The 19,957-nt window shown below is 48.5% G+C and overlaps 2 protein-coding genes across 9 annotated transcripts in view; both read left to right on the top strand.

The window, feature by feature from the left end:
• The window catches only part of RAD54L2 (RAD54 like 2), an 87,311-nt gene extending 75,620 nt beyond the window's left edge, over nt 1–11,691 (top strand). For 6 of the 7 annotated variants that reach the window (XM_082638639.1, XM_082638640.1, XM_082638636.1 and 3 more), the window contains 7 exons: nt 573–778; nt 1,197–1,369; nt 1,889–2,085; nt 4,523–4,722; nt 5,916–6,005; nt 8,367–8,459; nt 10,306–11,691. In XM_082638639.1, the coding sequence (XP_082494765.1) occupies nt 573–778; nt 1,197–1,369; nt 1,889–2,085; nt 4,523–4,722; nt 5,916–6,005; nt 8,367–8,459; nt 10,306–11,300 (1,954 nt within the window). In that variant the 3' untranslated portion in view covers nt 11,301–11,691. The remainder of the gene's footprint in view (nt 1–572; nt 779–1,196; nt 1,370–1,888; nt 2,086–4,522; nt 4,723–5,915; nt 6,006–8,366; nt 8,460–10,305) is intronic. The other variant, XM_082638642.1, reaches the window with a different exon arrangement.
• A 6,896-nt stretch (nt 11,692–18,587) lies between these two features.
• TEX264 (testis expressed 264, ER-phagy receptor) overlaps nt 18,588–19,957 on the top strand; it is a 29,214-nt gene continuing 27,844 nt past the window's right edge. Inside the window, exons 1-2 of one of the 2 annotated variants that reach the window (XM_082639223.1) lie at nt 18,588–18,627; nt 19,622–19,697. The gene's annotated coding sequence lies outside the window, so the exon portion shown is untranslated. The remainder of the gene's footprint in view (nt 18,628–19,621; nt 19,698–19,957) is intronic. The other variant, XM_082639222.1, reaches the window with a different exon arrangement.

Genomic DNA, 19,957 nt, shown 5'->3' with positions numbered 1-19,957 from the left:
ATGATAGTGTCATGAATTTCTTTGAGACCTTCATTCACAATGGTCATAATTAGCTTTTCTCTCAGGATGTTTCTGAGGCTTAGATGATGTGATGAATGTGAAAGTGGTTTAATAAGTAGAAAGTGTAATATAACTATAAAAGGCTGATGGCATTATTTGTCTCATGCCAAGCAACTTGAAGGCTGTGCTGTCTTCTGCCATCAGAATGCCCTCGATAGGGTATGAACCAGTCATTCTCCTAAGCTGTTAGACGAAACACATCAGAAACATTGGTACACAGACATTTCCCCTCACCCAGTGACATCACTCTGGGGCCAAGATGTGGGCCTTTACTCATCACAGAGGGATGGGAGGGTGGGTTTTCTTTCTGAGCTGGTAGGTACTTCCATGTTGGACTTTCAGGACATACTTTTCAGTGCTTGAGGAATGCACTGTTCATTAGCAGAATCATTCAGTATATTCTGCTTAGGATAAAGAGGATGATATTGGGGTAGGAGTCACAGAGGGTAAAACCAATTTGAAAACTATCTTTAAAACTAAAGGTTCTGTGATTATTGGCTTGTGTTTTAAAGGGCTGGGTGCTTGGGCGTGAATCTGATTGGTGCCAACCGAGTGGTGGTGTTTGATGCTTCCTGGAACCCTTGCCATGATGCTCAGGCAGTATGTCGGGTATACCGTTACGGCCAGAAAAAGCCCTGTCACATCTATCGCCTTGTGGCTGATTTCACCCTTGAAAAGAAGATCTATGACCGTCAGATTTCCAAGCAGGGCATGTCAGGTGGGCCATCTTCCAGGCTCAGAAGAGGCACATTTATACAGGCTACCATTCTAATTGTATCAAGGGTGGGAGGGGAGGGGGGCAGGATGTGGAAATACAGACAGGCTTTCAGTCATAGAAAGCCAGCAGTTCCTTCCATCTCATTCTGATTCAAATAATTGCTTAAGAGGGAATTTACCTCAAATTGTTGAAGATGGGTTTAATGATAAGAGCTGAGCTGGTTATGCAGTTTTCTCTTAACATATTTCTGTTTCATGAGGGCCTCAGACCTGCTCTTTGACTTTCAGATATGGGGTGGCCTGAGATGGTTTAGATATTAGTGACAATTATGCCACCCACAACCCTTCTTCCAATATTTGTAGCTGTGCTTTTGCAGTTTTCTTTGCTGTGAACTTTCTCCATGTCTTCTCCCTTCTAGATCGGGTCGTGGATGATCTCAATCCAATGCTGAACTTTACTCGAAAGGAGGTGGAGAACCTACTGCACTTTGTTGAGAAGGAGCCAGCTCCCCAAGCATCCTTGAACATAAAGGGGATCAAGGAGCCAGTCCTGCAACTTGCCTGTCTGAAATACCCTCACCTCATCACCAAGGTAAGACCCTGGTATGCATGTGTCCCAGTACTGCACTCTCCACTGAGGGAGACTTGTCTGGCAAGCTTGTTTCCTGCATCCAAAGTTTTGTTTCATGCAGACGACTTGAATTCAGCTGCTTCTTTTCCTTGCCCCAGACAGTCCCCCTCCCCTCTCCAAACCACCTATCCTATCCTAGTCTCATCCTAGGAGTGTGAGCTCAGTCATGAGAATAATTTGGCCGTTGTGAGTTTTCCTAGCAGAAAGAGAGGGGGGAAAGTTCTGAAAATATAGTCTGGTAATTCTCTGAACTCTCCAATTCTTTTGATATGGAAGGCAGACTTAGGTTGTCTAAAGCTGGTGCTAGGTTAGAGTTGAGAATTTATGCTGCTGACAGGAAGACAGTAAACCCGCCTTTGTGTCTGTGAGCAGGCTCTTTGCTAAGTACTGGAGACAGCCAGCCATTTCTTGGTTTCAAAGTAAGGCTTATTGTACATCACAAAGACTGGTAATTAAATCAACATCCTCCTGTGTCCCCAGGAGCCTTTTGAGCATGAGTCATTGCTCCTTAACCGAAAGGATCACAAGCTGACCAAAGCTGAGAAAAAAGCAGCAAAGAAAAGCTATGAGGAAGAAAAACGTACATCGGTCCCCTACACCCGCCCATCATATGCGCAGTATTACCCCGCCAGTGACCAGAGCCTGACCAGCATCCCTGCCTTCAGTCAGAGAAACTGGTGAGTCACTGAAAAGGGAGGAAGGTTTGCTGCTGGGCCAGGGCCAAGCCTTTCAACTGTTTCCTTTTTTAAATAAAGGGAGACCCTACAACTTGCTCTTTGGCTGCTGTGAACTGAGAGGTTCTGCTCTTGGATGAGGTGCTGAAGCAGTTCAGCAGCCCTGGTGTTTTAAGCAGCTCTGGCTGGAAGAGTGAGCTGCTGGGCTTGTGACTCAAGAGAGTCCCTCTGGACTCCCGAGGAGATGCAGCTTCCCATAACACAAATGCCCAGCCCTCCCACACAGCTGCTTCCTATCTGCAGCACCTTGGTGCTAGCCCTCACTTAGCGAAGTTCAAGAGTGAAGGCCAGGTCTTCTGTGGGTCTTGGATTGCAGTCAGGGAATTCTGCTGTTCCTAATGGGATTTCATTCTGTGTCCGCCTTATTCCTGAGCAAAAAATCTTTTTCTTGAGTACAGCTTCCAGAACTATTAAGAATAGGAACAGCATGGAAGCCAATTGCTAGGCGGGAGAAAAGCTCTTTGTAGGAAATTATAGAATAGTTATCTATGTTTTTTTTCCTCATTACAAGACAAAGTGCCTCATAGCCTTTATCAGATCAGCTTCCTGATTGCCTGGTTTGCATTTTTACATTATTTGATTATCTTGAATTAAAGATAATTATTTTAAGAGGGATAGATTTAAGAATTGTTTCTTTTGACTATTCCATGTTTAAAAAAGAAATAAACTTGTCAAATGAGCTTCTAAAGGAACTGAAGCCATGTAAGATTTTACGTAAGACTAAATTTTGGTGAGTAAATTTGCTACTTTTTATGTATAAGATGCTTTCAAGTAGAAAATTGCCATGTTTCAAAGCCTGCAAACTTTACTTCTGTGTCATTTTCCAAGATACTGTTGCCTGAGTATGTTCTCCTCTCGTCCTCCACCCCTTTTATCTCTTTTCTGGGCTTTTCCTTGTAATAGCAGGAATGGACTAAGTCTGAACCCCAGTAGGAGAAAAGCCATATGGAGGGAAGATGTGACAAATGGGCTGGGCTATGAGGAGATCTCAGCTCCTTTTCTGGCCCAGCTCTGGCCCTGTGGGAGGCATTGGCCTCTCACAGCATTTGATGAGCCATCCCATGATCCTGCTGATTCCTTATCCTGTCTGGGTACATGTGAGGAGGCCTTTCCGCCCAAATTCCTAGCCTTAGCCCCTGCAGAGTATGGGGCTTAGGCTAGATTCCTGTTACCCTTCTGATTTCTTATCCTGAGAAGAGTCCCATTGACATCTGAGCAGGGCCCCCAGCTCCTGCATAGCCACCCTGGGCAGGCATTGTGGACGTGGGTCCCAGATCCTGGTGAGCTTGCCGTGCTACCTGGCCTATCTCGGAATGATGGCATCCACAGGGCCCTAGGGGTTGCCCAAAGGCAACCTGAGAGCAGTGTGACTAAGGAGACATGCAGACCTACTCCAACAGCAGTGGAGTGTTCTTTTATGTGCCAGTCTTCAGTCAGATGAGGAAGAGCATACCAGTCCAAGAGGCTCTCTTTCTCTGAACTAAAGACCAAAGATGCAGACTTCAGAAAGCTTAGAGACAGGGGCTTTATTTCAAAAACCTTAAATAAGGAGTAGCTTTCTCAAGGTACCAACATCCAGGTGAAAGGAAGGTGAAAAGTGAGGAATGCATCATTGACCACAGGATAACATTTTGGCACTTTGGTAGTGAGAGGTGCACAACCGGTACTCAGGCTGGCCATGGCTATGTGCCATTTAGAAGCCCAGCTGCTGTGCACGGCATTTTGCCTGCTGCTGCTTTTGTGGTGGCTGTGACTATAGGGGCACTTTGGGGGTTGGCCCTGGGAGAAGTCCACTGAAAAGTAATGCAGAGGAGAGAGGTGTCTGTATTACTTATTGAAACTTGAGGTTTCAGAGGGTAATGATGGTTAAAGTTGGATAGATGGTCTCAAGGTCACCAGAACATGTGACATCACATGGCCCTATTTTCTTGGGTTAGTGGGAAAATTCCACCCATTTGTCTTCAAATTAGTATGCACCGTGTTCTCAAGAACTTCCCCCCACTTAATGCCTCTTTGCCTCTACCTGACTTCCAAGGACAAATTCCTTCCAAGGACGAACTCCTAATGTATGTAGACAGTCCAAATTCTAGAGGAGCAGATGTCACCTCACATTTCCAAAAAGGCCATATTCCACTGACATCTGATTCTTCTTAGACTCTGAGAGGCTTTATCCCTTGCTGTCTCTGTCTCCTCTCTGTCTTAGCCCTGCCTCTAGTCTCCTTTTGAATTTACCATACCCTGCAGGTTCTTTTGATCCTTCTCTCAGCAGCATCTGAGGCTGTAGAATGGGGAAGTCTGGAGAGGCTCAGCAGTGTTTGCAGAAAGGTAAGTAAGGGCTGTTCTGCCAAACTTCCTTAGTGTGCTTCTCTTTCTCTCCTAGGCAGCCAACACTGAAGAGTGATGAGAAGCCTGTGGCCAGTGTTCGTCCTGTACAGTCCACCCCGATCCCCATGATGCCACGGCATGTCCCACTGGGAGGTAGTGTAAGCTCTGCCTCCAGCACAAATCCAGCTATGAACTTCCCAATCAACTACCTGCAACGTGCGGGAGTCCTTGTACAGAAGGTGGTCACCACAACAGGTTGGGAGCTCCTGAGTTCTCTTCCAGGGTGCTGTCCCTTTTTAAATTACTTTGTTCATTCAGGAAGTATTTATTAAACAATGTTTGCATTCTAGGCCATACTACATTGGCACTCTAGGTAAAAATAGAGAAGGAAGCAGTCCCTGATCTTGAAGAATTTGCATTCTAATGAAATGTCTTAAGAATAGCAACACGGAACTGGGTTTTCTTGAATGTGGTGGGTGGGATGGACTCTGAACACTGCAAAGATTGTGGAAATGTCACTGGACATAGGGTTGGTCTTCAGAGAGAAGTGTGAATGTGTTGAGTCCTGCCTGACTTGTAGGGTCAGGTGGGTATGAAGGACAGCTCTCAACCTCTTTAGTTAAAAGACCTAAATGTCGCTTGCTTCTTTCTTTGTAAGTTTAATGTAGATCGAGCATGATGGGCCAGTGGTAGGAGGTGGGCAGTCCATCCCTCCCTGCAATTGATTCTGTGGTTCAGGGTAATTGGGAAGGAAAGCATTTCATGATGCTGTTTTTCATCTTGTTATCTAGAAATATTCATAATACATTTTCATGAAAACATCTTAATTGGTTTTTTTGAGTATGAAAATAATAGCTGTTCATTGTAAAAAAAAAAAAATTGAAACAAATTAAAAACAAAGAGAGAGGCTCTCAGGACTTCCCTGGTGGTCCAGTGGTTAAGACTCCACGCTTCCACTGCAGGGGGTGTGGTTTCAATCCCTGGTCGGGGAACTAAGATCCCACATGCCCTGTGGCACAGCCAAAAAAAAGAGAGAGCCTCTCATAATCCTATTTCTCTGCTGATTCTTGAAAATGCTCTTTCTCTTCATAGTGACAGGAGCAGCAGATACATGCAAATAGCTTAGGGAAGGAGAAACAAAAATAGAAATAACCATTTGAACTGTGACTTTTTCTAAACCAAAAACTCTGATTTTTAAATTAAATCAAGGAAAATTTATCAGAAAGATGATCAGATTTCTAAAAAGTTTCTTGTTTTCACAGTATTCTTTGTTTAGACAGTTGTGAGAGGCCCTGCTGGCTTCACCTTCCTTGGTTCTGACCTCTGCTCCACTGAGACGCTTTAGGGAAACCACTGAGGAGCAGGGGTGGATGTGGACTTTGCATTTTATTTCCCTCCTTCAGTCAGGCCCCATGTAATCTAAATCTGAGGTCTGTTGTCTCCACTAGATATTGTTATTCCTGGACTCAACAGCTCCACAGACGTACAGGCAAGAATTAATGCTGGTGAGAGCATCCACATCATCCGTGGGACAAAAGGTGAGAGCTTGACCAAAGGGTTTATTCCCTACCTTTGGTTGAGAGTGGTGGGCTGGCAAGCAAAATAAATACATATGGCTTGAGCTAGAGAGAAGATAGGAATCATCCTATAGGAGTGTAACATGTGGGGGAAACATGAGAAAATGACATTTCTAGGAGCTTAGCCGAGTTGGGGTGGGCTCAAAGGATATCTGTCAGTGGCTTAAAAGAAAGGAGTTAGGGTCCCTGCATTCCTATATTTTGCCATCGTTTTTATGGAGAATCTTGGAGTGGGTTTGGATACACACAGTGTTTTGTATTGGTCTCAGCCTATCGATAGTATCGGCTAGGAATGCCTGGGGCACTCATCCAGTCCTGTAGTACTTGTGGCAAGCCCCCACATACATTTCCCCAGAGCCAGTGTTGTGGCTAGACCAGCCCTTGTTGTTCTTATTATGATTGCAAGATGCACCTCAGCAACAATCATCAGGGAACTTTGAAAAAACAAAGTTTACTACTCACAGGTCCTGTAGGGTACATGGCACACTCAAGGGCCACACAGGAAGGCTGTGGGTAGAGACAGAGAGAAAGAGATTGTGGACCTGGGTCTCTGTCTTTATTAGGGTCCAAGAGTGGGGTGGCTAGGGTTTTGCAGGTTCACTCTTCATTGGTGAATTTATTTATTTATATTTTTGGCCACGCTGTGCAGCTCGTGGGATCTTAATTCCGCAACCAGGGATCAAATTTGTTCCCCCTGCAGTGGAAGCACAGTCCTAACCACTGAACCACGAGGGAAGTCCCTTTATTGGTGAATTTAAAACATAAGAATGGAAATTAGTGTGTGGGAATGGAAGAGCGAGCTCACTCAAGGGTTAGTTACCTAGGTTACCTCAGGCTTTCTAAAAAGGAACTTTTCAAGGGAGGGAGCAGCCTGGTTCCTTACCTAGTAGTTTAGCTAGTAGCTGTGCCGTACAGCTGGCAGTTTGTTTACCCAAGATGGATGTCTTTGAAATGGATGTCTTAGCAATCAAAAGCTTAATGTCTAGCACTTACACTACACACAGGGAGACTAGAATCAGAGGGAATGAGCTGTGGAATGGGTTATAAGCCAACGTGTTTATTGTTGTGCCGTCTTACCTACTTGCTTAGAGTGGGGTGGATGTCTCTGATTAGAAAATGTAGTGGGTGTATGAATAAGTATACCTGGGTTGCATGACAGAATTTTCCAGTGTGGCCATTTGAAAAGTCCACTGCCTCTGGCCTCTTTATGGAGTTCTCCAGATGAGATTGCTGGAGAAATCTGGGCTGGATGGTGTTAGGACAGAGCTGAAGCCTATCTTTCATGTCAGCCTCTGCTGTGTGAGGCTCCCCGAGGGTCTTTGTTTAGTAAGAAGATTTTGCCCTAGCCTCTGTTGGGTTAAAGTACTTTTAGTTTCAGGGAAAAGATGCCATGAAATACATGACACCCAGAGAAGGTCATATATAGCCCCCTTACTGGGTTCTTCCTAGCCTAGAGCAGGGGTATGCAAACTGTGGCCCATGGACCAAATCATGCCTGCTTCCTGTTACTGTACCTCTGAGCCAAGAATGGGTTTTACATTTTCAACTATTTTCAATTAGTTGGAAAAAAAATCAAAAGTATAGTATTCTGTGATGTGAAAGTGATATGAAATTCACATTTCAGTGTCCATAAATAAAGACCTTTGGAGCACAGCCACACCCAGCTGTCATGTTACAGCAGCAGAGTAGTTGCAACAGAGACCTTATGGCTCACAGAGCCAAAAATATTTACTAACTGACCCTTTAAGAAAAAGTTTTTTGACCTCTGGCCAAGAGGCAGCCCTACCAAGAGATAGATCAAATGACATGCTCAAGGCCAAGGGAAGGTAGACTAGTGCCTTGTGGGATAGAATGCCCGTCTTGAATTATTCCTACCAAGGGAGGGGTGTTATTGAGGGAATAAGGCTCCTTCCAGATCAAGAGGACCTGGGCCAGAACAGAAGGAGCCAATTTACTCTCTTTCACAGCACCCTGTTTATTTCCTCCATTGCATTTAACCTTTCCTGATATTTTCTAGTATAATTGTCTATCACCCCCTCTGGAGTTAAGCTCCGTGAGACAGGGCCCTTTTCTGTCTTGTGTACTTCAGTGTCTAGAACAGTGTCTGGTATATGGTAGTCATGCAGTCAGTGTTTGTGGAATAAGTGAGTAATATTGGATCCATAGCTCAGTCATCCCACTCCTCATTTCAGGGATATTGAGAGAGGGTGTGACACCAGTTTTATAGCTGTTTCTGAGCCCACAGTGCCTAGGCCTGGAGTTTCCCAGGGTTGGCTGTATTGCACGTCTACTCCTAACAGTCTTCCTCATGTTTCTTCGTAGGGACATACATCCGTACCAGTGATGGGCGAATCTTTGCTGTCCGTGCGACTGGCAAACCAAAGGCCCCTGAAGATGGTCAGATGGCTGCCTCAGGTATAGTGGCTTCTACTTTCCATTGACCTACATGGCATTTTTTTTTTGGTTTGGTTTGTAATTAATTTATTTTTTGAATAGATAATGTGTACATGGTTCACAATTCAAAGGGTACAAGAAGGGGTAAAGTGAAAAGTAAATTTTCTTCCCTCATACTCCCAGCCGTCTATTGCTCCTTCCTGGAGGTGCTACTCCTGTTTTGTTTTGTTTGTTTGTTTGTTTTATAGATTTATTTTTATTTATTTATTTATTTATTGGCTGCGTTGGGTCTTTGTTTCTGCTCGCGGGCTTTCTCTAGTTGCAGCAAGCGGGAGCCACTCCTCGCCGCGGTGCATGGGCCCCTCATTGCAGTGGCCTCTCCCGTTGCAGAGCACGGGCTCTAGGTGCGCAGGCCCCAGCAGTTGTGGCATGCAGGCTCAACAGTTGTGGCCCTTGGACTCCAGAGCACAGGCTCAGCAGTTGTGGCTCACAGGCCTAGCTGCTCTGTGGCATGTGGAATCCTCCCAGACCAGGGCTCGAACCCGTGTTCCCTGCATTGGCAGGCGGATTCCCAACCACTGCGCCACCAGGGACGTCCCTCCTGTTGTTGTTTTGTTTTGTTTTTTTTTAAGAGATATTCTGTACATATACATGGTACAGGGATATGTATGCGCACACGTGTGTATCTGTGTATATTAAAAAATGTATATATGTATATAACTTTTCTTTGTATTTTTAAAACAAATGCTAACTTACTGTAATATACTGTTTGCTCTTTTCTTCATTCACTAGTGTATCTCAGTGCTTGTTCCTTATCCTTTCTTTAAATGTTCCTCAGTGAAGGTTTGCACAAGATGCAGTTAGATGGGTATAATACAGTGCATTACCAAGTTCCCTGTCCCTGGACATTTAGATTGTTGTGCCCCACCATTACAGTACTTGTTCACAGTCATATGGGTGTATCTTTAGGAAAAATTCCTAGAAGTGGGATTACCAGATCAAAGAGTATATGTGTGGCACATTAACAATGTTAGGAACTCTTGCAAAAGTTCCCTCTATGGGAGTGGTTCTCACTTATCCTCCCACCATGAGGTATGAGGGTATGAGAGCTAGATTGTTCTTGTTCCCAGCTTTTATCATGGAAATTGAGAGACATGCAGACAAGTTGAAAGAACAGCACTGTGAGCACCCATGTATCCTGCAGCTAGATCCAATGACTGTTATCATTCTCATAAACTTTCTTCTCTCTCTTCCTTCCTATTATTTGAACTATTTGTAAGTTGAAGACATCATGTCATTTCATCCCTAAATATTTCAGCACACATTTGCTAAGATTAAGGACATATTCCTCCTAGTCACAAAACCATTATCGCACTAAAAAAAGTTAACAATTCCATAATATTCCTTACTATTCAGGCCATTTTCAGATTTCCCAGTTGCCCCATTCACTTTCATGGCCATGGATTTTGTTTTGTTTTTAACCAGGATGGACTGCTTTTTAAACTTCATTTTCCTTTTTTCTCCCATCCTGGTCACTGACCATCTTTGCCCCCAGAAGGAGTGTGACTAAAAGAATATCTTTCAGCATTTCATATCCTTTATTTCATAGGATTCACCTTGGTGGAGTTTTACATGGAACTGGGGAACAGAGAAGTTACATGTCTTTGCATGGATAGACTTGTTTCCTAGATCAAAGGACTTCTTTCTTTGTGATTGGGAAAAATTGACTGGGTGATGTTGTTTGCACATCAAACTATTTGTATTTGGGGGACCACAGGACAGGATTTTTTTTTAATGGAATCTTGTCTTACACCCGCCTTCTCTCCCTGACCATTCTGGTTCTCAGTTACCTACATTTCGTCCCCAGGTTCCCAGGGGCCTTCTCTCGAGTCTACAAGCAACGGCAGACACAGTGCCTCATCACCCAAAGCCCCCGACCCTGAGGGGCTGGCCAGGCCTGTCTCTCCAGACAGCCCGGAGATCATCAGTGAGCTCCAGCAGTATGCAGATGTGGCTGCTGCCCGGGAATCCCGTCAGAGTTCCCCAAGCTCCAATGCTGCCCTGCCTGGCCCCCCAGCTCAACTTGTGGACAGCAGTGCTGTTCCTGGGACAGCTCTTGGGACTGAACCTAGACATGGGGGTCATTGCCTCAATAGTTCCCTCTTGGTGACCGGCCAGCCCTGTGGTGACAGGCACCCAGTGTTGGACTTAAGGGGCCACAAGCGAAAGTTGGCCACACCACCTGCTGCCCAGGAGTCAGCCCGCCGGCGGTCCAGGAAGGGCCATCTGCCAGCCCCCGTGCAGCCGTATGAACACGGGTATCCAGTTTCTGGCGGGTTTGCCATGCCACCCGTCTCCTTAAACCATAACCTCACCCCACCCTTCACCTCCCAGGCTGGGGAGAATTCCCTGTTTATGGGCAGTACCCCCTCCTACTACCAGCTGTCCAATTTGCTGGCAGATGCCCGCCTGGTGTTTCCAGTGACTACTGACCCTCTGGTGCCAGCAGGCCCCGTCAGTTCCTCTTCCACGGCTACCTCAGTCACTGCCAGCAACCCCTCCTTTATGCTCAACCCCTCTGTACCAGGGATACTACCCAGCTACTCACTCCCATTCTCACAGCCACTCCTGTCCGAGCCGAGGATGTTTGCGCCTTTTCCTTCCCCTGTCTTGCCCAACAACCTTTCACGGGGCATGTCTGTCTACCCAGGCTACATATCCCCACATGCAGGCTACCCAGCTGGCGGCCTTCTCCGGTCCCAGGTGCCTCCATTTGACTCTCATGAGGTTGCTGAGGTGGGGTTCAGCTCCAATGATGATGAGGATAAGGACGATGATGTAATAGAGGTCACGGGGAAATAGCTGGGGAGCCCCTCTGCACCTCACTCGGGGCCCCAGCAGGTTGCCCACCAAGATGGAAGGCATTAATCTGGGCTTTCTGAGAATAGGGCACTTGGCAGGAGGGAAAAGAAAGAGGACAAAGAAGGGTGGTTGACCATAGGTGGCAGGGCTCTGTTGCTGTTTAACAAAAGAGGCAAAAATAATCCAACAGAGCAGCAATAGTGGGAAATCAGGGACCTAAAACAGGAATGGAGAGGCAGGGCAGTCTGCCTCTCTTCCTGCCTGCCTTGCTTATGCTGTCTGCTTGCTTGCTTGCCCATCTGAGGGTAGATGCTCACATCCCATTTCTGTCTTTGGGAACATTCTCTCCCGAGAGAGCTGCCTTACTGGGTGATTTAGCTTGGCCTGGAGAGGGAAGGGGAGGGAGGGAGGGTAAGAGAAGAAGGGTAGGCAGACTGAGATTCCACATGAAGTGGAATCCTTTTAGGGGGTGGGAAAGAAGCAGACCAGGTATGTGTGTGTGTGTGCCTGTGTGTGTGTGTTTATGTTTGTACTTACATGTATGTAACAGAGCAGGGGTGAAGGCGGGTGGGAAGGGAGGGAGGGAGGGACTAGGGGAAACTAAGAAATGAATTTATCTTTTGTAAAATGGAAATCAGAGTGTGGTGGTTCATGGCAACTATTAGTATGAACATCAGGGTGAGCCCAGGAGAAGAGCCATGGAAACCACAAGTTTCCTTCTACTTGGGTGAAGACAAGGCCCAGCTAACCCACGTCCCTGGTTATCAGAGCCAGACTTGTTTTAAAATTGGGGGGAAATAATTAGAGAAAATGGGCATTACCAATCTGTGTCTCTTTCCCCAGTGGCTGTCTCTGAGCAGATCTCCCTTTCTGGGGTGAGATTGTCTGTGTGCAGAGACTGGAGGGAGAAGCATTGCAGTGTGTGAGTGGGAGGTCATGGAGTTGTGGCCAGAAAAAACATTCTTCACAAGGTTGGAACTGAGCCCCCAGCTGCCTGTTCTGGTGGCCTTTCCTTTTCCTTCTCCATTAGAGAGCTCCATGTTAATTTATTTCTTATGGGCAATTATTTATTATTTGGACTTTTCATGTGTCTTGGTTCTTTTTTGGGGGGTGGGAGGGGAGGTTAGGGTAAGGAGGGTAGGAGATGGGAAGGGAAATTTTAAGATATCTCAGACCCCATAGCTGCTGGTGAATAAATCCTGGGTAGATGGTGAATTGACCAAGGAAAGAAAGTTAGGCTTAACCAAGGTTTACACTAAACAACTATGTTTTCAGGAAATGGCCTCTCAGGAAGATCAGGGAATCCTGTGACTGGACAGTTAGTGATGGAGAGACTCATTCCACAGTGCTTGAAATTTAGGATCATAGAGTTTGCAATTGGGAAGTAAGTGACCCCAAATTTGGAGCTGTGTCCTCCTGGGATGACCTTAGGGACAGGCTCTCTATGCTGACTAGTGAAGCTGTGTATAGGTGGCTGCTGGGTTGAGGGAACAGACTGTTGATTTCCTACTGGGAAATGTCTTGGCTTCCTCAACCTATCAGATGATCATTGTGGGCCTGGTGTCTGTTACCTCCATCCTCTTTGAAGGAACATGGAGGAGCCCTTCCTCTGTAGGAGACTTAAATTGTCTTAAAAGAATACATCAGTCATTCTGGGTCTCCGCGGGGGGCGGGGGGGCATCTAGGCGTTAAGCATAAACACTGGTTGTCTTCATATTGTCTTTTTCCCCCCTGCTGCTAAGACCTTGCTGGGCAGTTCTTGATGATGAACAAACCCTGTCTGGCTTTAGAGCTTTACCACCTACCCATGGGTCCCTCCTCACTGGGCAGCTGCTGCACCTGCCTCTTCCAAGCCCTGGAGGCAGCTTAGCCAGCTCACCCCTAGTAGTAGCTGCTTGCTTCTGAAACTCTTCTGAGCAGCCTGTTTCCATTGTTAGGGAGTCTTAGCACACTCTGGCATATTATCCCCAGAGAAGAGACAAGGAGATGGCTGATGGGTGTGTGTGTGTGTGTGTGCGCACGCGCGCACGCGCTGTTCAGTTACACCAAAAGTGGAACTTAGGGAGCTTGCTTTCTGTATTTTCATAAGCATCCTGTCAGACACTTAACTCTCCTACTCATAGAAGCCTTAGACCTACAATTTAGCTATGCAAATTATTTTAATAATTTAAAAACAGCAGTTCCAACCAGTGCTTTCTCTTTCAGATGCATCCCAAGAATGAATGATGAAGGGACTCAGTTGGAGTGGGCTCTCAGGTTGAGGCTGGTTAATGGGAGTAAGCTAGCCTGGATCTCTGATTTGCAGAGCACACTCACAACCTAGGTTACAACTGATGCCTCTAAGGCTCCGGAGCACTGGGATCCCAGAAATTGTGTGTGTGTGTGTGTGTGTGTGTGTGTGTGTGTGTGTGTGTGTGTAAGGAGGGATATTTCTGTGTTCACCTCTAGGAAATCACAGCAGCAAGCTCTGAGAATCCAGAAACTATCCCAACAAGGAACCGAAACCAGTCACTGTAGGGATGGGTTTTTTAAGGTACCGGGAAGTGAATGGGTGTTCTGAGTGGCAGCATGTGCCTGCTCTCTACCCAGTGGTTCCATGGGCTGGGTCTTGCTTCAACTCAGGAGAGGCCATAGTTTTGGGAGGCTGACCTGGCTAGACAAGGTTTTCTTTGATATGTGCAGCTTATATTGTGTAAGGGGGTAGGGCTGGGATCATGGGAAATTAAGAGTGCTACTGGTTCCGTGGTTTGTTTCGGTTTTTTTTTTTTATTGAACCTGAAAATACTCTGACTTTTCTGCCGTCTCTTTCTGTGGCTGGTAGGCAAGCATGCATGCACACCAAACGTAAGCGTATGTGTGAGGGTAGCAGGAAATGTCTCAGAGCCCAAGAACCATGTTTTACAGTTTCTTTGATCAGAAACACTTGGTATTGATGTCCACGCACCATCCAGGCCTGAGTAAGGGAAGGATGGTGATAAGAGGGAGGGCAGAAGATCAGGTCTAGGTATCTTCCCTCACTACTGTCTTCCATAGAATGTTTTCAAGGGCCTTTCAAGCCCCATCTGTCTGGTTTAGCCTAAATCCTCAGCCTAGGGAATATAGTACAATTTAATAATTCAGTTATTACCATTTGTAATAATGCTTGATTCCCTTTTCTCAGTATCTTTGTAGATAAAAATTCAACAGACAGATTAGCCATTTAATTGAGAAAGTAAGTGAACCATGTTGGATCCAGATATTTTTCTTCAGATTAGATATCTGCAAAGTTTTCACCCCCTTGAGTTATGCTTCTTAAGCATCTATCTTAAGCATCTTTTGACTTAAGGATGTCTCTGGCCCTTGGCAATTTATTCCCTAGGAATTAGTGTGTGGAATCACTATATACTTGTGATTCACAACTAAATATGAAAATTTCCCACTCCAGGACGTGAAGCAAATCGTTGGGGTAATATTTTGCTGATAGGTTGAAACACTCAACCAAACTTTAGCAGTCTCGGTAGGACTGTCACTCCCAAAGCACTCAGCAGAGCAAGGCTCTCTGCTTGTCTGTTCATGCCTGGCATTGCTCTGGAACTGAGTCCTCATCCCATGGGGAAGGTCTTCTGGGGCTTTACATTCCTTGTTCCTAGTGTTCCTGGCCATGACCCCCTTGTGCTTCCCAGTTCCCTGTGATTCCACAGAAGACCAGTCTCTCCTTTCTGAGCCATAGCCTCCTATGCACCCAGCTCAGTGACTCTTCCCCCATCAAAACTCCTGAGAGAAGAGCTCCTTCCCCCATTAGTTCCCCAAGAGACTTTCTGGCCCTCTGCTGACTGTTCCCAAGAAATCCACACCTCAAGGTCTGCCTGAGAAAGCTATGCTCTCCATCAGTCACCTTCAGACTCTATTTCCCTCCTACTGACACTTCTCTGCTGTCCTTTGTATTCCACTGTGACCCCTTAATGTCTGTTCTGTGCCACTGGCTTGGCGCTAGGCCTTTTATGAATACCTGAGTCTTACGATGAACTTCCTGAGCAGGCAGTGTCCAACTTCTTTGCTCTTCAGGGACCTTAGTCTGCTCCTTTCCTCTCTCAGAGGTCTATTTGATATAGTAATCTAGTGCATTGGAGAGAGGTAGCTAGACAGGCTGCAGAGTCTGTAGGGCTGGGGGCTGGGAGTGATTTGGGTACTCTCTGTTACCACTACTGGGATAATATTCAGAAAAGAGGGGACCTCATACTGTGACCTGACCCAGGGCCCTCCCCTGGAAGAGAGCTCAGCCCAGGTTTGTGTGTGTGTGTGTGTGTCTGTGTGTGTCTGTGAGAGAGTGTATGTGTGCACACGCATGCTCTTGTGCACGTGGGTGTAAACTGTTATCTGGTTGTGTTACTCAGGGTGGGCTGGGGACTCACCAGAAGAATCCCCTCAGCCCGCCCAAGACTGTTTTTTTCCTGTACCCTCTCCAGAGGGGTCGGGGAAGGGGGTCCAGGTGGGTTGAGGGGGTCACAATGGATAACCACTAAGGCCACACTGCTGCCAGGAGGAGTGGGGTGGGGAAGAGATGAGGTGGCCCCAGGGACCTGGCACCTGGCTTTGGTTTTCCATCTTCTTCAGGACACCCCCTGAGGCCTGGGACCTGCACCTGGCTTTGAGGAACATCTGTAGCTGGGTGTTCCAGCTGCTGGTGTGATCATGGGCTTCCCTCCTCTCTCAGCAGGGCAGGTGCTCCTGCCCCAGAGACTGGGCAACTGGCTGTTTCTATGACGTATTTATTTTTACTTGTGTTTCATGTCACTTTTTTAAAAAAGCAAACAGAACAATTGTAAGTCAGTATAACTGCCTATCAGTTTATTTCTCTTTTTGTAAAATAAAATTTAAACTGAAGAAGGCAGTGTTGTTTGATCAGGGAATTGTCTGAACAGCTGTTTGGCTGGGTGGTGGTGAAAGGGATATAACTTAGAGCATAGTGGATGTTGAGATGGCACCTGGGAAGGTGGGGGGTGGGAACAGAGGGCAGACTGCTGGCAGGCTCTTTTCATGCAGTGGGGTTCATTAGGCATTTGCTGCCTTTGCTTACCTGAAGAGGACCGCATTTCCTGGCTCTAGAGGAAACAGCAAAGCTGACTCAGAGTGGCTTGAGGCTAGCTGGTCCCTCAGTCATGGCAAGTCCTGCAGGGGCAGCCCTAACTAGGCTGTGAGTGGCCAGGGATTGGGCACAGCATCAGTGCCTTCAGAGGGGGAGAGATGGCTGGTGGCAGGGTTTGCAGAGCATCTTACATTGCATGTGTGTTCTCCATTTGTCATCTGAATTAGAGGATCTAACCACTGCCTCAGAGAACTAACAAGGACTTTGGAGCATGAAGAGGTAGGGAAGGAGGGGATGGTCTATGCTTTAGTTTCTCAAGTTTGGGGAAACATTCTCTGGAATTTACTAAAGGAGAGTTAAAGCACTTCTGTAGGAATTCTTTGGACAGAGGAAGGTAGGAGGAGACAAAGGCCAAGTCTGGGCTCATGAGAGGAGAATATGTGCTATTGGGAGGTAGGACTGGGAGTGGAGCATGGGTGAGGCAGATGGCTAGGTGATCAGCTCTGCTCAGACTTGCTGCAAGGGGTAGTGGAAAGTACCTGGGCTACTGCCTCCTGGTGGCTAGTGGAGGCCTTGCAGGGATCCGGCAGAGGACAGGGCTTGCTTTGTTGGAAGCAGCCTGCAATGAAGCCTGGGAGGCTGATGGCCTGCAGCCCCAGTCACAGGCCAACTCTACTTTCACCACAGAGGTGCTGAAGCTCCTAAGGCACACCCTGAACTCTGACGTGGGGCTCTGGAGTTCCCCAACCAAGCTAAAGGAAGTGAGCAGACAGGACAAGTTATGAAAGGGCAGCTCCAGGCAACAGTTTCGTGGGAGAAGCTCATAGCTTCTGAGAAGCAGAACTGACCATACAGAGGCTGTCTGTCTCTGAGGGTACTGGCCCTTCCTCGTCTCACAGGAAATGCTTCCAAGTGTATAGTCCTCTTGCCTGGGGCACCCAAAGGGTTTGATCACGTGCCTGATGTTCATCAGCAAAACAACTGCCACGACCCTGCCAGCCCAGCCCTGAGTGCCTCTGAGGAGTCAGCTACCCATTCCGCTAGTTGGCCCAGAGCCCTGTGGGTGAGGTTCAATCTTCCCTGCCTGTGGGCAGAACAAATGTGAAGAAGGAAAGGAAACCAGCTACAAGTGCCTCAGTGTGTACAGTCTGCCCTTTGCTAGTACAGTAATGGGATCCACAAAAAGATGATTCACCTCCCAAACATCAATCCTCTATGTGAGGAGCACCAAAGTAGCTCTTGGCCCCGCCTGCCTTGTAGCCAATCTTACGAGCATAGTTGTCACCTTCCCCATCCCCTCCACTGCAAGACTGGGCCTCTCAAGAGGGCGAGGTTTTATCTTTGGGGCCCGAGAAGAGTGCTTTGCTGTTTCTAGATCCTCAGAAATACGAGCTGAAGATTGAACCTGTCTTCAACGAACTTACAGTTGACTTGGGGGGTTATCTAGAATACTTAAGCTAGAAGGGCGGACCTGCCTCTCACAGCCGCGTCTAGGGCACTGAGGGAGGAGCCTGGAGGGGGGGCGTTTCCCCGGTGAGCTCCAGGAGGGCGGGGCCTTGGTTTTGTTCACTTGGTATCCGCAGCCCCTAGAACTGTACTAGCAGGGAGCGGTACTCAATAAATGTTGGATGGATGAATAATCACCCCTGTGCTCCGTTTGGCGGGGGGAAAGGGGGAGGTAAGGGTGGAGTGTTGGAGGTAGGAAGCTGATATTTGCGCTGTCCGGAGATTGGATCCCGCTTCTTCCCTGAGCCTCAGCTGTAAAACGGGATCAAGTGGCCATGCCTTGCCCGGTTCCCAGGTCTGTCGCGAAGCCTCAGTGAGAGAAAGTAGCAGTAACTAGGGTGATACAAATGCCAGACTTTTACTGCCGTGCTGCACTTCCCAAGCCTCTTCGAACGATCCTCTCCGGTGCCGCCTTCCGGGACCCCACACTGCCTCTCTACTTCCCCTCATGCCTGGGGTGCTCTCGACAACCCAGAAGTTAAGAGGTTCCTAAATCACCGTCTGCAACCTAGTAGTTTGTGGGAGGCACGAAGGTACGGGGTGAGCTCGGCCCCTGACAGGCTCACGTTTGTTGCCCTGGATACGGGGCGGGGCAGGCCTCTGCCCATCGGGTCCCGCGCGCACGCGCCCACGGCCACGGCCACGTCCTGCCGCGAGAGGGGGCGGAGCGAGCGTGCGCGGCGGGCGCGCTCAGGCTCCGCGGCTGAGCCCCGGGCCGCGTGCGCTGATCGGTGTCCGCAGCGGGCGGCAGCTGAGGTGAGGGCCGGGCCGGGGAGGTGTTCACGCCGGGGAGGCTCCACGCGCGCCGAGCGCCTGGGACCTCCGTCCGCCCGGGCGCAACCTCAGGGCCCCCCGCGACCCGCCGTGACCCCCCGCGGCCCAGCCGCTCTTTGCATCTCGTCTCGCCCACAGCTCGCCCCGGCCGGTCCAAGGGCCCGAACGCGACCTTGGACCAGCCTACCATCCCGGGTCACCCTCTGCCTCGGCCACGGGTGCAGGGCACGCCCGGAGGCAAGGGACCCGGGGCGGGTGAGGGATGGGGAGCACGAAGACTGAGGCCAGAACCGTACTTTAATTCCGCCCCCGTCTCCTGAGGACGCTCCTCGAAGCGTTGGCTGCAAACTTTTAACTTCCTTTAAGTTGCAGAGGTGCCTGGGACCCCGTGAGGTCGTGGCTGAAAAGAAAAGGGCTGGGTAAATAGGAGAGGCGAGGGTGAGCAGGGGCTGGAAGCCGAGAGTGGAGGTAGCGTCCCGTCCTTCCCGCGCAGGCCCTTCAGACTCCACGTCTTCCCTCGTCCCCCGAGTGCCAAAGTTTTGCCTGCAGCGGGCCCTTTAAGGGCGAGGCCAGCCGCCGCGGCGCACGTGAGCAGCCTCGAGAAGCCAGCGCGGGGCAGCCCGCCCAGACGCTCCGCTTGGGCCTCTAACTTGAGGAGAAACCGAGGCCCGAGAGGAGTCACAACCTGCCCAGGGTCAGCGGCAGGGGCTGTGTCAGGGCTAGGTGCGGTGGCTGGAGCCCTCCAGGAAGAGGGCTCTCCAAGAACAGGGATATATGAGCAGGGGTCTAGTGAAGAGCTGACATTTTTGAGGCGGAATTTGGCTTCTGATTTCCCTAAGGGGTCTGAGGACATGGTGGAGGGTGCAGCCTTGTGGCGGGGAGAGAGTTCTTGTAGAGGCCCCTGTGGGCTTTCCCTGAAAAGACATCAGTCAGGGCAGGGTGCCCGGCTCAGTGGTTATTTTCTTTCTGCCCCCAGTCCTGGAGCACTTGGAGCGTTTGGTCCCTGCCGTGCTGGATGCCATGAGTTGCTAAAATTGAGCCTGGCTTTAGAGGTGAGCTTCCCCAGCCCTTCTCCTTCCCCTTCCCTTGAGTAAAGGGGAAATTTCCATTGCCCTGCCTCCTTCCTGGGCTGACCAAAGCTCTGCAGCCCCGGGTACCTTTCACCCCTCTTTTGGGCAGTTTAGGAGGTGAGAGTAAGGGAAAGGTGGGACCTAAGCTCCTTTCAGGAGACAGGGAGTGTGCAGCTGAGAGGATGGGGGTAGGTCACAGTGAGGGCTGATCACTCCCAAGATGAGTGGGAGACTTAGATGCT

Source organism: Mesoplodon mirus (assembly GCF_964341445.2).
Source record: "Mesoplodon mirus genome assembly, chromosome: 12".
Lineage (NCBI taxonomy): Eukaryota > Metazoa > Chordata > Mammalia > Artiodactyla > Ziphiidae > Mesoplodon > Mesoplodon mirus.
This window is presented reverse-complemented; position numbering and strand designations above follow the sequence as displayed.